The 17,016-nt window shown below is 41.2% G+C and overlaps 1 protein-coding gene across 1 annotated transcript in view; it reads left to right on the forward strand.

Annotated features, from left to right (window-relative positions):
• LOC149281828 (complement C5-like) overlaps positions 1–11,535 on the forward strand; it is a 28,120-nt gene extending 16,585 nt beyond the window's left edge. Inside the window, exons 27-42 of the mRNA XM_089498980.1 lie at positions 129–288; positions 1,523–1,618; positions 1,763–1,940; positions 3,186–3,391; positions 3,726–3,878; positions 4,519–4,581; positions 5,103–5,184; positions 5,675–5,741; positions 7,503–7,602; positions 8,374–8,448; positions 8,533–8,638; positions 8,767–8,853; positions 9,618–9,707; positions 10,128–10,211; positions 10,812–10,950; positions 11,406–11,535. Coding sequence (XP_089355106.1) covers positions 129–288; positions 1,523–1,618; positions 1,763–1,940; positions 3,186–3,391; positions 3,726–3,878; positions 4,519–4,581; positions 5,103–5,184; positions 5,675–5,741; positions 7,503–7,602; positions 8,374–8,448; positions 8,533–8,638; positions 8,767–8,853; positions 9,618–9,707; positions 10,128–10,211; positions 10,812–10,950; positions 11,406–11,535 — 1,816 coding nt within the window. The remainder of the gene's footprint in view (positions 1–128; positions 289–1,522; positions 1,619–1,762; positions 1,941–3,185; positions 3,392–3,725; positions 3,879–4,518; positions 4,582–5,102; positions 5,185–5,674; positions 5,742–7,502; positions 7,603–8,373; positions 8,449–8,532; positions 8,639–8,766; positions 8,854–9,617; positions 9,708–10,127; positions 10,212–10,811; positions 10,951–11,405) is intronic.
• The last annotated feature ends 5,481 nt before the right edge of the window (positions 11,536–17,016 follow it).

Here is a 17,016-nt window from a genome sequence, read left to right on the forward strand (position 1 = left end):
AAAATCAAAAGCGATGGGTGGGTTTAATAAATAAATAATAAGCAACAAGTCATGGCGTTTCATTTCTCATTTAAGTGCAAGAAAAAGGGATGGTAACTCTCAGTAATCCGAGCATTTGTTGTTTACAGGTTAACTGCGTTTGCGGTCCGAATCTTCAGTGAAATCCAGAATTATGTGAATATTGATCAGATGTCCACGTGTAACACGCTGCTCTGGCTTGTGGAAAACTGCCAGCTACAGGATGGGTCTTTTAGAGACAAATCTGGGTACCAGCCGGTGAAGCTACAGGTGAGATCCGTCCTCCCATTAAATCCACATCCACAGATTCACCCGGCAGATTTACATTCAAAAGTAATCGGCTCGAGGCTTTTCCAGTCCACAAAATACTGATAAACAGAGTTATAATAACTTTATAAAGTGGATCCCTGTTGGTGCTCTATTTATATGTACGCTACCATTCAACAGTTTGGGGGTCACTGAGCTGTTTTCATAGAAAATGAGGACATTTCTGGCTGTAACATAATTACAAAAAGATTTCTAACCATCAATTATGCTTTTACACTTAAACTTGGATCAGCGAACACAACGTGCCATTGGAACCCAGGAGTGATGGGAGTGATAAAGGGCCATTGGAACACAGGAGTGATGGGAGTGATAAAGGGTCATTGGAACACAGGAGTGATGGGAGTGATAAAGGGCCGTTGGAACCCAGGAGTGATGGGAGTGATAAAGGGCCATTGGAACACAGGAGTGATGGGAGTGATAAAGGGCCATTGGAACACAGGAGTGATGGGAGTGATAAAGGGCCATTGGAACACAGGAGTGATGGGAGCGATAATGAATGATGAGCGCCTATGAAGAGATTCCATTAAAAATTAACACCGTCTGCACTGGATTTATGACCCGTTTCATGTTATTTAGATAGATAGATGGATAGATAGATAGATAGATAGATAGATAGATAGATAGATAGATGGATAGATAGATAGATAGATAGATAGATGGATGGATGGGTGGATAGATGGATAGATGGATGGATAGATGGATGGATGGATGGATGGATGGATGGATAGATGGATGGATGGATAGATGGATAGATGGATAGATGGATAGATGGATAGATGGATGGATGGATGGATGGATGGATGGATGGATAGATGGATGGATAGATGGATAGATGGATAGATGGATGGATAGATGGATAGATGGATAGATAGATGGATAGATGGATGGATAGATGGATAGATGGATGGATAGATGGATAGATGGATGGATAGATGGATGGATGGATAGATGGATAGATGGATAGATGGATGGATGGATGGATGGATAGATGGATGGATAGATAGATGGATAGATGGATGGATAGATGGATAGATAGATGGATAGATGGATGGATAGATGGATAGATGGATGGATAGATGGATGGATAGATGGATAGATGGATGGATAGATGGATGGATAGATGGATGGATAGATAGATATTATTAGTAATGATTTGATTTTGTTTTTGTGTTATCAGAGCACTGTTCCAACAGAAGCGCGGGAACGATCATTGTATCTGACAGCGTTTGTTCTCATTGCGTTGAAGAAAGCCCAGCGTATATGCCCGATCGCGGTAAGATGTTTTGTTTTGTTGAAGTTTATACGCTTACTTTTAACCCCTTAATGACCCCTAATATTGCTGACCTCTCCGTTTTTGAGTTAACGGAGTAAAGAAATACATTTCATACACGTCTGTTAAATATTTTCTTACTTTCAGCAAGTGCAAAACTCCATAAATAAGGCGGAGGAGTATTTGTCGGATAATGTGATCGGCGCACAGACCACGTATACGCTGGCCATAACGGCGTATGCTCTTTCGCTTTTGGACGTGACGAGGCTTGGAGTGCGTACGGCCGTCACCAAACTCAAAGGAGAAGCTTATACCAAAGGAATCGGTAATAAACGGCTCTACAGCATCATAATTACTACAGCACTGTCCACAAACTAATGTTATCGCTAGGATCAGATCATACTGCCTGTGGGGGAAAATAGAATGGCTCAGTCTTAATCACCCAGACAGACTCTCTGAGTAATTAAAGTCTATGGAGGAACGGACTTCATTAGCATTGCCATAAAGCATCAGCTCAGTGTGGTGCTTGAGCCGGGAAAGTTACCCAAAATATCACATGACTGACAGCAACGGCGCCTCCAGGTCTGCAGATAAAGGGAGTTTATTGGAACAAAATTATATAAAACCAGGTTTTTGTCACTGACCAATATTACTGTATACAGCGCCGGGGGTTATATTACTGTATACAGCGCAGGGGGAGTATTACTGTATACAGCGATGGGGGGTTATATTACTGTATACAGCGTGGGGGGTTATTACTGTATACAGCGCTGGGGGGTTATATTACTGTATACAGAGCTGGGGGTTATATTACTGTATACAGCGCTGGGGGTTATTACTGTATACAGAGCTGGGGGTTATATTACTGTATACAGTGCTGGGGGGTTATATTACTGTATACAGCGCTGGGGGTTATATTACTGGATACAGTGCTTGGGGTTATATTACTGTATACAGCGCTGGGGTTATATTACTGTATACAGCGCTGGGGGTTATATTACTGTATACAGCGCTGGGGGTTATTACTGTATACAGAGCTGGGGGTTATATTACTGGATACAGTGCTGGGGGTTATATTACTGTATACAGCGCTGGGGGTTATATTACTGTATACAGTGCTGGGGGTTATATTACTGTATACAGCACTGGGGGTTATATTACTGTATACAGCGCTGGGGGTTATATTACTGTTTACAGCACTGGGGGGTTATATTACTGTATACAGCACTGGGGGGTTATTACTGTATACAGCACTGGGGGTTATATTACTGTATACAGCGCTGGGGGGTTATATTACTGTATACCGCACTGGGGGTTATTACTGTATACAGCGCTGGGGGTTATATTACTGTATACAGCGCTGGGGGTTATATTACTGTATACAGTGCTGGGGGTTATATTACTGTTTACAGCACTGGGGGGTTATATTACTGTATACAGCGCTGGGGGTTATATTACTGTTTACAGCACTGGGGGGTTATATTACTGTATACAGCACTGGGGGGTTATTACTGTATACAGCGCTGGGGGGGTTGTTAATGTTAATGTCACTCGGGTTTCTGATGATTAGGCGACAAGCCGCTCTATCGCTATTGGAAAGACAGCCTAAAGAAGTTTGACCCCGCGGTCCCCAGCGTTGAAACCGCACGGATGGTGGAAACCACGGCTTATGCCCTCCTGGCCTTCCTGAGACTCGCGGAGAAAGATTACTCCCAGCCGGTGGTCAAATGGCTACAAGAGCAACAACGATACGGCGGGGGATTCTTCTCAACACAGGTAGATAACCAGCAGATAAACCCATTCGGCCATCTTGCTTTTTGTTGGTGCCCGCGAAACGGCGAGACCAACGAATGATTACGGTTTGAGTCTTTACAGCAGGAGAAACGGGCAGACTAGACGGGGCCGAATGGGGCCGATCTGCCGGCAGATGTTTCTACGCATGGGCAGATGTTTTATTTTATATGACGTGTTACTAAACGCATGGTGTTAGGTGTACTGAGGGCCAGAATCAGAACATTTGGGACACACGCTCACGTTTGCAGCTGTTGTGTGACTAATATTTTAATAATCTCACCATTTTCTTTTGTTTTTTTTACCTCATTTCGGTCAGGACACGGCCATTGCACTCGAAGCTCTGACGGAGGTTGCGTTCCTCGATAAGAAGCTAACTTTAAACATGGACGTAGACGTCTCTTACAGGAGGTCGGGAAACCTCCAAAGCTTCAAGCTGAACGAGAAACGTCCATTCACAAGGCCCACCGAGGTATGGAAAGGGTTCAGAGAGACGGCTGCGGGGCCTGCACGGGGGCCGGACTGGAGATGAAGGTTTGGTCCTGGCACTTTAAGGCCAGCGGCCGCCTGATGACATAAGCAAGGCTGACAACATGATCTATGCCGCCCCACTAATACTGGGGGACTCTCAGGGTTTGCCCCTCTGGGATTCTGCTCCAATTGCGGGGTCTCAGGGTGAAGGGGGCAGATTCTCAGCATCACACAGTCTGGAACTGTGCTTGAATACAGGTGACTTTAAATAATGACGAGTCAAGGTTTCTTTGAGGAACGGTATCAGAGCAATTTGGGTAACACATTTGATGAGAAGCTACATCGATGGGCTTTTAAAGGGTTAATATTTAAAGAGCCTCGGAACGTCTTCAGAAAGTTCCCAGGTACAGCGACCTGTGCTGCAAGTCCTATTCACTAACTGCGTTAAGCCTGTTTCCCCCCAATCTCCGGTAATACCTCACATAGCCACTGGGTGGCAGCACTTGTTCACCGTTTCGGACATCAATAAAGTCTGTCTGGGGTTTTCGGAAACCCTCGCACTCCTCCCCTTTAACCCATTATTGCCCTCTCAGTGTTATTAATACTGCTTTTTTTTATATATTTATGCTCTTTTATTGCAGATCCCGCTTCCAGAAGATCTTATTATCACTACAGGCTTTTCCAACGGGGTCGCCACTGGGAACGTACGTGTATCTAAGGGCAGAACCATTAAAATTCTCATGTTTGGATGATACAACATGCTCCACGCATGGATTATTATTATTATTATTATTATTATTATTTGTTTTATTGTTGTTTATTGTTTTATATAGCACCATCCTGTTCTGCAGCGATGTACAATGCAGGAGGGGTTTAAATATTCTTCTGATAATAAAATAACATATTGAACAGCATGACCATAGTGTTGGGGTATTTAAATATCTGTGTAATATGTTATTGGACTGGGGGCAAATCCTAAAATTAACTCTCTACTCACCATGTCCTGAGATCTTTATAAGAAGCACAGCGTGGAACTATGAACTCCTCCATAGTATAAATGGGCCAGTTGGGGAGATCAGCGACCCCCCGTTTAACCGGCCCATTGAGTAGCCCGAGGCTCCCTCACCCCTAGGTCTGCCGCTTTGGGCTTAGTTGCCTTAAAGCGGAGTACCGGAGCCGGTTTCTCTATGATGGCATCTCATGCTCTCCATCGCTGTGTCTTCAGGTGCGGACCGTATACCACGTCATTAGCCCACCGGAAGAAAACTGCAATTTCAACTTAAAGATTGAGAAAAAATCAGATCCGTGTAAAGTATCCATTATTATTATTATCATTTATTGTTCAATATAGCGCTGCTATAATCTGCAGCTCTGTACAAAGGGTTAACACTAACATCAGCTAGACTGTTTATTGTTTTGTATTCTAATTTAGTTTATATTAAATGATACAATTTATTAGAAGTATATACAGAAATATTCCGGCTCAGGCTTGTGTTATACAGAGGTTGGTGTATCCAAAAGTCCAAATAATTCTGTTCCTAAAAAATTGTGAGCATTTAGCATAAATCTTTAAAAAATATATAATGTTCCCAAATCGTTACGTTTTTACAGTTCTAGAATGCTACATAAACACATAAATTTGCATCGCCTTATCTCATTTCCATCATTTTCTCTTCGTAATGCTCCTTTCATAGAATTTTTATTTATTTTACGGATGTTGGGGCGTGAAACCCCCCCCCCCCTTTATTAAATTAACGATTTTCGCGTATTGATTCTGGTGTTTGTGTCGATATCTAGGGGAAGGCGACCGTTCGATATTTGACGATGATATTTCTCAAGCGATACATCTGGAGGCATGCGCAAGGTAACAGGAATTTATTTTTCTTTAAATACTCATTTTATTTTTATTTATTTTTTAAAAACACTAATTTGGAGCTAATAAAATATATTTAATCTTTTATATTACGCAAGAAATATAAATAATATTACAACATTTGTAAAAATATATATATATTCTATTCCTAGACAATATAAAGCCCCCGACACATTTCACTGGGTCCTGCCCAGCTTTCTAATGCAAAGTCCGCGTCTGCTTAAAGGCTGATCCATCTTCCACTACTTTTTAAAGGCAACTTCCGTTTTTACAATTTACGTACAGGCACGCCCCCCCCATGGATGGGCAGGGAGTGTAATTTGGCCCCGCCTCCTCCCTACCCCTCCAAGTCTACCATTGGCTACCCTTGCCTTTAATGCATCTAGAATTTACCTCCCAATGTTGACCAATGACCAACGAGGGGCACTTTTGTTTTAGGGGGTGTGGTTAGAGGTGTGGCTGGAGGTGGGGCTTTACAAGCGTTTGTATGGGACTTTGTGCCCGCCTGATAGCTGTTTATGTAACTGAGGCACTAAGCAGCCTTCCAGCAGAGATGGTAAAAATCCTTACAATCAGGAATCGAAAAATAGATTAAAAAAAATTACTACAAAAAATCTGTTTTTCACACACTAGTAATTTTGTCCCGCGTAGGTTCATCTTATATAAACTGTAACATCTCAACTTAAAGTCACAACAGTCCCTAACCAGACGTTGCATTCAAAAAAACTGAATCACATGGAAAATGCATTCGTTGTTGGCGTCCATTCAAAAGACAGTCGTTCGTCTTTAGTCCATAAACAAAAATGTCATTTATATGCAAACCGGCCCCCAAAACGTAAATCGGTGCGGAGGATATAATTGGCCTCCAGTGTTTGCAGCCAGCTCACGCCGTCGTGCCCTCCGGCCAATCGCTAACCGACGCCTTCCAAGTCCGACAAAAGCAAATGTGTTTTTGGCCAGAAACACACAATCTGGGACCTTTCCAAAGGAGAACCGTTATTTCTTCTAATTTAATCCTCGCTTTATCCAAATTCCACAAAAAAAAAAAATAATTAAAAAAAAAAGAGAAATTCAACGTGAAAAAAATTTAAAATAAATAAAAAATTCAAAAAATACCGGTTGTAAGATTTCTCCGGAAAAGCAGATTAAATGACCTTGCTGCGTCGGTCTGTTAAAAACCACATTGTGCTTTGTGGGAAGGTAAAAAATCTCAGGACTTTGTGAGACGTGCCAAAATTTGAATTTATGACAGCAAAAAAAAAAAAATAATAATAAAAATAAAAAAAATAAAAAACTCTGAAGCTTAGAAAGCTTTATTGGCATTTATTCATAAAAGAATAAAAAGCCGATCTCAGAACTCGCTGACCTCCTCATCTCCCAACTACATACAGTAGACAATTATCTCCCGATCTCCCGCGTTCGCAATTATACTTTAATTTATTATTTTTTATATTTATATTAATTTTTTTATCCCAAACAGCGGGGATACGTTTGATGAAATGTCCTGGAAATAAGGAAATTTTATTCAAATTGGAGGAGAAAATGAGCGATCTATGCTCTGCCTTAAATGTAATTATTCCATAAGCAAGTGGACTGTACGGGGGGAGATAAGGGACAAAAAAAGACACATGTCTTCTAAATGCCTCGCTCATAAGTAGCTCTCAATAGGTCACAATTTAACGCAACAATGTAATTCGTTACTTTTTTTCAGATCATTTAATTGATGTCGGCTTTTAACTCTCTCTGCTGTAGGTATAAGCCGAAAGACAACGAAATAACCTCCTCCAGCCATACGGTGATGGAGATCTCCTTGCCAACCGGATTGGAGGTCGATGAAAAAGAATTAAATAAGGTGATTTACATTTTTTACCAAGGGAAATCTCGGACCCTCCGACTGGACTAATAACATTTTGGAGGACGATGCATGACCCAGCGTCACATGTCCTTAAAAGGCAGGGCACTGGGATATGATGTCATATATCAGCGCTCAGCAGTAAGGAGGGGTAGCACAGTTAGGTCTAGGGTGCAACCAGGGGTGTCTTTAACACGGGGCAAAGGGGACAGCTGTCCCAGGTCCAGTCATTCCTGGAGAACCCAAACAGAGCCAGCCTTTACATGGAGCCCGGTGGGTGCTGAGGTCCGGGATATAGTATCATATACCAGCGCTCAGCCCTGAAGCTACAGGCACCGCGATGGGCCGCTGAAACTGACCTCGCGCAGAAAGAGGAGAGATAGTGAGAAAGAGGAGAGATAGTAAGAAAATGGAGCAATAAAGATATAGGGGAGAGATAATGAGGAGGAGAGAGAAAGAGGAGAGGTAGAGAGAAGATGAGATCGGGAGAAAAGGGGGAGATAAGGAATAAGGGGAGAGATAATGAGAAAGAAAAGAGATGGGGAAAAGAGGCAGAGATAATGAGAAAAGGGAGAGATGATGAGAAAAGGGAGAGATAATGAGAAAAAGGAGAAATAACGAATAAGGGGAGAGATAATGAGAAAGAAGAGAGATGGGGAAAAAACGGGGATAATGAATAAAGGGAGAGATAATGAGAAAAGGGAAAGATACAGAATAAGTCGAGAGATAATGAGATTTATTCACTAAATAATTTTGCTTTTCTCTCTGTAGTTCATGAACAGAGTTGATCAATACGTCACAGATTACAACATAGAGGACGGACGCGTCGTTCTCCACTTTGACTCGGTACGTCCTTCGCAGCGCATGCTTTTATTCACCGTAACCGGGTCCCGTCCTTCATAATGACGCCATTTTCCTAACCTGCTGCAGATCTCCGCCGATGAATATACCTGCGCGACGTTAACCATTAGAGAAATGTTTAAAGTCGGGATGCAGAATCCTGGAACCTTCAAAGTCTACGAGTTTCACGCGCCAGGTAACTTAACGTGTCCTTAACGTGTGCTGGCGGAATGGCGTGATATTGTTTCGCGACGGCGGGGGCAGATGTGACCCCGGCTACTTCTTTGGTGGACGTTTGATAATTGTTTCTCTCTTTATAATCAGAACAACAATGTACAATTTTGTATGACCCCCACGCGGAGGACAGGCTGGCGAAAATCTGTACCGGAGACCTATGCAAATGCTTCGAAGGTAAAGCGCCTAAGGTTACACGTTTATGCTCCTGTGTTTAGCGCTCGTCTGAACACATAATATTAACCAGTGTACATCAGGAACTCTTCTTTCCCTTAGGGCGCTCGATAAAACTGGATCTGCTTGTTAACATAAAGTTCTAGAAGGTGATAGACTCACTCTAATTTTGGTAGTGGCAACACCGTCATTAAACATATACCTCCCACATGTCCCTATATAGGAAGGACAAATCCCTCCTTGGTCCCCAAATCCCTGAACCTTTTCTGTGCCTCTTTCCTCCCCTAATGTCCCCCTTTCCTCCTCTTGCGCCCTTCTTTCCTCCATTGATGGCCCTCTCCCCTCCCCCGATCCTCCTCTTTCCTCCACTAATGTCCTCCTTTCCTCCTCTCGCGCCCTTCTTTCCTCCATTGATGGCACTCTCCCCTCCCCCGATCCTCCTCTTTCCTCCACTAATGTCCTCTTTTCCTCCTCTGGCGCCCCTCTTTTCTCCCATGATGCCCCTCTCCCCCCCGATGCCCCTCCCCTGATGCCCCTCTTTTCTAGGAGGTCAAAATGTTTGCTGGGTATGAGGGTATCGCAGGGTTCTGCAGCCCTAAAAGCCCCGATAATGTGTATAGAAACAGCCGGAAACGGCTTTATAAATTAAACGGGGTAAATAAACCCCATTATTCTTCACATTCCCATAAGTGAAGCTAAACCCCCGGTTCTTGCGGGGTATTTATTATTCGCTGACGCTCTGTTGTCTTTCCCTGAACGCCATGAAGCCAAGTGCCCCAAAGTCCAAACCAAGATGGATGGGAGAATTACGGCCAACGACCGGAAGAACAAGGCTTGTGAAAGTGACGTGTCCTACGGTGAGAGCCCAGAATCCATGTATGAATAAATATGTAGAGATTAAGCATGGCAGGAGAGCCAGGATATTACCATGCCACCCAACTGTCCTGCTTAGCACCGAATAGTCTCGAGTTTGCCATCTTATTCTCCGGCCCTATTCGGGACAGAGGCAGAGCTCGACAGCCAGCAAGATTCGGGTTTCCAACCCCACGTTCCTTTCATTTCATTCTCCGGTCCCTCAATTAAATACCGTATGTCCGGTGTAATTTCATGAAATATTTAACGTTCTGGATCATAGGGGCCGATGCCAGAACCGGTAGCCCCCAGTTTTTTTTTTTCCACATTTTTTTTTTACATTTTTTTAAAAAAATTCACAATTTTTTACATTTTTTTTAATGTACATCTGGTTACCGTTATGTCGCCATCTCTTTCTTCAACAGCATATAAAGTCCAGGTTGTGGAATCTGTAGAGGAAGGCGGCTTCGTGAAATACACGGCTACTATCCTGGACCTCTTTAAAAAAGGTAAGAGCCGCACCGGTTACAGCGAAGAAGCTGCCGCCAAGAACTTTCTAGACATTTTCAACATCCAAGAAATGCAAAAGATTGTTAAAGGGACACTCCAGCCGGGACATGAAGCAGCCAATCAGTGGCATGACATGTCAGTTCATGGAGGAGGAGGGCAGCTGCAGCAGCAGGGCTGCAACTTCTAGGTCGAAATTGGATTTAGTATAATCTGTCTTTAATATGCATAATATGTATTAAAAAAAGTCCTTTAGGAGAAGCTGCAGCTCAGGGCTGCCACTGATTGGCCAATTAATGGGAACACTTTCTGAGCATGCACTCGTGAGGGTCACATTAGACCACCTTCTCCAGCTCTGGAGCCCCCCACATGAAAATTGAAAGGGCCACTCAGCTATTATAGGCATTAAAGTGCATATGATGGCTCCAGTGTCCCTTTAAGTACAAATGATACATAATCTAAACAATAAATAATAATAATAATAATAAACAAATGCAACATAATAATAACAACAAACAATGTCGCTTTGAGCAAATTTTGTAATTCCTCCTAACATCCCAGGGTTCCTATATTCATTTCCAAAACTGTTTTCTGAATCCCAGGTACGGCCTTAGTAAAGATAAGCAAAAAAATTACATTTATTAAGAAGAGGACCTGCTCAGATTTCGAAATGTGGAACGGGGAGCAGTTTCTGGTGATGGGCAAAGACGGCGTTCAGATCAGAATTGGATTTGATTTTCAGTAAGTGAAAACATTTATACACACACTGTATGTATATATATATATATATCTCTTACCTTTCCTTACTCGCAATATCCCATATAAATTTAACCTGTTCAAATACAAGACGCTCTCTCTCGTAATAGATCAGTGAGGATTTCTCGGTTCTCAGGATCTTCCATCATGAACTGTAGTGAGCATCTGATAATAGAAGGGTTTAACTGTATAATGTATAGTTACTGTAGGGATGGTAGATACATGGAACAGTATCCCAGCAGAAGTGGTAGAGAGTAATATAGCTGGGGATAGACATACGGCTCCTGAATCTAAGACGAGACCAACGATTGTTGGACCTTCATAACGCATAATAGTCAGATGAGACGTTTAACTCTCCTGAAAACTGGCAGTTTAGTGAATACACCTAAATGTCTTCTTTTCACCAAACCCCTCACCCATTTACTCTTTTATCATTCGAGGTATGAATATCCTTTGGACTCCGGCACGTGGGTTGAATGGTGGCCAGAGAACTGCGACACTCAGCAATGCAGCTCATTCTCATCTGTCTTGGACGAATTTGCAGAAAGCATTCTTTTTGAAGGATGTTAACGGTCTTCCGTTCTCACTCACTATATATATATATATGTATGTATATCATTCGGGAGGACCACGATACTGTATAATCTGCCTTTAATTCTTTTGATATCCTTTCCAAAGATTGTAAGAAACAACAAAAATAAAAAAAACATTCTAAAAGTTGTTGGTAACTTTATTTACAGTAAAATACGAATGAACGCCAGGTTCCCCATGAATTGGAAAAGTACCGTAATCTAGAACTTCAATAGAATACAGAAAAACCAGATCCAGTACTGTGTTCTTGGTTTTGAAAGAAACACACATTTTCCCCATTTAAATCACACGAAATGGATCAGAAATCCAGCGCGGACGGGGTTAATGTTGTAAATGACTATTGTAGCTGGAAACGGCTGATTTTTAATGGAATCTCTTCATAGGCCTACAGAGGCCCTTTATCACTCCCATCACTCCTGTGTTCCAACGGCCCTTTATCACTCCTGTGTTCCAATGGCCCTTTGTCACTCCCATCACTCCTGTGTTCCAATGGCCCTTTATCACTCCCATCACTCCTGTGTTCCAATGGCCCTTTATCACTCCCATCACTCCTGTGTTCCAATGGCCCTTTATCACTCCCATCACTCCTGGGTTCCAATGGCCCTTTATCACTCCCATCACTCCTGTGTTCCAATGGCCCTTTATCACTCCCATCACTCCTGGGTTCCAATGGCCCTTTATCACTCCCATCACTCCTGTGTTCCAATGGCCCTTTGTCACTCCCATCACTCCTGTGTTCCAATGGCCCTTTATCACTCCCATCACTCCTGTGTTCCAATGGCCCTTTATCACTCCCATCACTCCTGGGTTCCAATGGCCCTTTATCACTCCCATCACTCCTGGGTTCCAATGGCCCTTTGTCACTCCCATCACTCCTGTGTTCCAATGGCCCTTTATCACTCCCATCACTCCTGTGTTCCAATGGCCCTTTATCACTCCCATCACTCCTGTGTTCCAATGGCACGTTGTGTTGGCTGATCCAAGTTTACATTAAGAAATATATATATTTATGTATATATTTATATAATATGTATATATATTTAATGTGTATATATATATATATATATATATATATATATATATATATACTTGTGTTTAAGTAGCTTATCAAGCGTTTGACGTTTTTATCTGCACAGAGATCTGCATCACAGGCAGAAATGTATTTCTCTTTTCAAAGCAAGCTGGAGAAGTCGAACTCAAAGTAATTTTCCTGCCCACCGGCCAACAAGTCAATTTAAGATTTGCCGACGCGTGTCTATAAAAACCTATAAATGGGGTTTGTTTTCCTGCCATTGGGCGCCCCCCCCCCCCGGCGGTACTCCAGCACTAAGTGCCCAGTGTGTTCCTGGAGAGCTTTGCTCGGTGAGAACGTGGAAATTCTGCTTCTCAGAGAACAATTTCCTAATATATTATTATATTTCATTTTAGTTTTAATGTTTCAATGTTTATAAAGGGAAAAAAAACATCCAAATAGGAGAAAAAAAAAGATCTCTGGCTTCGGACTGGTGATGTTCGTACAAAGGGGATGAGAAAATGGAAAAAAAAGTTTTATTGCTTGGAAGAACATGGAAAGAACATTAAATCAGTGGTTTCTAGGCTCAGTAGGAAGTAAAACCAATGATAAAGAATGTTCCACGTACAAACATATTCATTAACTATGGATATCCCCTTTTTTTGTACAATGGTATGGTCCTTCAAGGTTCTGCCCCTTTGTATCACATGACTACCACGCAGATTACGGCAGTCCCCGGAAAAAATATGATGGGCATTACTTTATGGCTCTAAAAGTGTTAGGCTAATTATTTTTGGCTTCGTGTTCTGCTCAACCCTCGTTACTGAATAGTTTAGTCTACAAAAATAGTAAAAATCTATAAAGAAAACGACCCATAAAAAAAGAAGCCTCTGGAATGTTAAAAGTATTTTTGGAATCATAGTTACAAATTGTTAAATTTGAAGCATTCACTTTGTTTTCACCCAAACAGTGTGATGTAATTGGCGTTAATTCAGGAGGAGGTACGGAACCTGTGAATTAGTGGAACTTATCTCATGTCTACGTTTGGATTTTGTTCTTCGGATTCAAGGACTACACTCTTTGACATCTTACACACAAGCTTTCTGGATGTGAGTTATGACATCATATGTCAGCTCCTTTAGCCAATGCAACTGCAAAGCCGTGGAACAAGTCTTCTTCTTCAAAGACTACCAAGGATGGTTTCTCTGTCACATTCTCATTCCAAGTGGAAGGGAACAGTAACATTCTTCTACTTTGTTGGTGTTCACAAAGTAGGAGTAGATGAGGAGAACATCTCACATCTTCTAAGCCACCAGTGGTTGTGACCTCCACCATTTTTCCTCCAAGACAGAGAGGAGGTCATTGATTGTCCACTTTCACGTGCAACCACTGGGCCTTCTTCAAGCTGGTTCCAGGTGAACTTTAACTCCTGCTATCCTTCGTCTGCCAGACGTGGGAGCTCCAAGTCAGCAACACTAGAAGGGCGACAAATTTTAACCACCGTCCCCCAACAAGTTGAAAAATGGGACTCATGTGTCTGTCATCAAAAACATAAACCTATTCTAAGCAGAGATTCGCTTGTGTTTTCTGACAACCAGACCTTGACATTTATATTATGTATCCAAGTTTTGTTAATTTAATTTTGTGCGTCTGGTGGCAGACGGGTGGCTCTACCTTTGCTATATTAGAGGGGATAGGGGACATCTCATTGTGTGCCTCTTTGGAGGAAAGGAACTAGAGACAGAGATTTCGGGTCCCAAAGAAGAAATGCCCCCCTTACAACAGATCCCAGCATTCTATAAAATGTTTAATTTCTCACATTCCCTGTAAAATATTTTAACTCATTATTAGCTGGTATCACTTTAATGAGCAAAATTTATTTTTTATTATAATTGGCCATAAAATAACAACACATATTTCAAATAGTTTAGAATGCAGTCAAACAAGTTAGAAGATGACTTCTTCTTTTTTTTTTACGTTTTTTTTTTTTGGTTTCATAACCAACCAGTTTTGTAGCTTTTCAAAAGGGGAAAATCTACCGATATTACACTAGGACACTAGTCTGATGAGTTATTTGTACCAAGGGGAGGCTACATTCATAATTAATTTCATAAATTCACAATTTATTTCATAAATTCATAATTAATTATCTGAGAAATTCCATTATTTTATTTTTTTATATAGTTTTGGCTATTCCTAATCTACATTTTTTAATATGTGATAGATGAAGCCACCAGGTCCAGACTGTGCAGAATAGATAATAAACTTTTGCGTAACGTTAAGATCAAATCTTTACGTATCTTTCACCCACATCCTGTTTCCTGCAAATTACTCATTATTGGGAGCAAATGTAACAAAGTCCACGACTATTTGGTCCGTCTGGTTACCACACCAGCTTTTTGGACACATTGCATCATTATAGTAGACTATTAAAAGGGTTAGTATTTTGAAGGGTTAACAGGTAAGACCCAGTCATTAAGTTATCATAGTTTCCCAAAATGCACCCAGCAAACATTTCTGAGTTCCTAGAAAGTAGGGTCACCCGGGGAGGAAAAGGGGGATTTGGGGTCCAAAGAGGGACTGTCCAACCTAAACAGGGACAACTGGGATGTATGGACCGGACTGCTGCTAAACCAAAACAAAAGATTTAGTGAAAATTGTTGAATTACCCCAAATTACCCAATTCTGTACAGAAAAGAATATATATATTATTATTTATTTATTTTTTGGTGTAAAGCTGCCAGCAGAATTCCGATGCTTTATTTTTATTATTATTTTATTATTATTATATTATTATTATTATTTTATTATTATTATATTATTATTATTATTTTATTATTATTATGTGACTAGATTTTTTTTTTATCTTTTAGCAGAAGTTAATTATTTAATATGCTGGTTTACTAAATCCAGAACCACATCTGCCTTTACCAAAAAAACTTTAAAATATAATTTCTGGTAAATTTGCCGGTACTTTGTAGACAATTTGTCTGGCCCCCGCAGAAAGAATAATAATAATCCTTTTCCTGTAAGGCCGTCGCGCTTCTCTTAGGCTTTATTTATGTTTTAAAAAGTGGATATGATGAACTACGCAGGTTTTAGTCTAATCTGTAAAGAGTTTAACCTTCCACTCCGACCTGAACGACTAATGAAAACTCACAGACGTCATCAAAAGCAATTTTCCAGCAGGGGCCTCCGGGGTACAATGCATTCTTTTACTAAATCAGCATTTCATAATATTCGCTTTCTCAATTTCCATATCCGTGTCCGATGCTGTTAGAAGGAAACAAAATAGATTTGTGCAAAATTGGTGGGAAAAAAAATTTGCAACTGGGGATGACTTAGTACCAATAAAATAAAATAAAAAAGAATATACATTTGGCCTCTATTTTTTTTTCTTAAAAAAAATATATATTTTTTTTAATTAAAAAGATTAAAAATATGGTAATTTAAAAAAATCTTTAAAGTGTAAAAATAAATAAAAGCAGACAATATGGCTCCCTATACCTTCTCCTGATGCCCCTCTATTCTCCCCCGATGCCCCTCTTTCCTCCCCTGATGCCCCTCTTTTCTAGGAGCTCAGAATGTTTGCTGGGTATGAGGGGATCGCAGGGTTCTACAGCCCTAAAAGCCCAGATAATGTGTATAGAAACAACAGGAAACAGTTTTATAACTTAAACGGGGTAAATAAACCCATTATTCTTCTACTAAATGCCCCACTTAACTTCACCAATAGCTACCAACAGGCAACAAAAATTACCCATAAAGCCTTGGTAAAGCCCCACCCCCAGCCACACCCAATAAAACAAAAGTGCCCCTCTCTGTATAACCTTTGATTTCTGTATCTACCCTTCACAATTCTCTGAAGGCCGACATTCTCAGTATGGAAAGAGGAGCCATTATTACTCTCGCATCTCCTCCCCGGAGTCATGAAGAACTTGGTCCGGCGCGTAACGCTCAACGAAAAAGGACTCAAAGCTCTGTATACTTGGCAAAACTCCATCCTGAGAACCGGGGATTTAATAACAAGATTATGGCTGCAGATATCCAAGGATTTAAAGGGGAAGTCCCCCAGCGCTATACACAGTCATATAACCCCCAGCGCTATACACAGTCATATAACCCCCCAGCACTGTATACAGTAATTATTATTATTATTATTATCTTTTATTTATATAGCGCCAACAGTTTACGCAGCGCTTAATACAATACATAAATTCAAGGGATATGACAAGACAAGAATTGACAGACTAAGACAAACCGATACATTTGGTGGAGAGAGCCCTGCTCGCAAGCTTACAATCTAGAGTAATATAACCCCCAGCACTGTATACAGTAATATAACCCCCAGCGCTGTATACAGTAATATAACCCCCAGCACTGTATACAGTAATATAACCCCCAGCGCTGTATACAGTAATATAACCCCCCAGCGCTGTATACAGTAA

The sequence above is a fragment of the Sceloporus occidentalis genome, unplaced genomic scaffold (assembly GCF_023333645.1).
Source record: "Sceloporus occidentalis isolate IW3139 unplaced genomic scaffold, rSceOcc1.0.p SCAF_127, whole genome shotgun sequence".
NCBI lineage: Eukaryota > Metazoa > Chordata > Lepidosauria > Squamata > Phrynosomatidae > Sceloporus > Sceloporus occidentalis.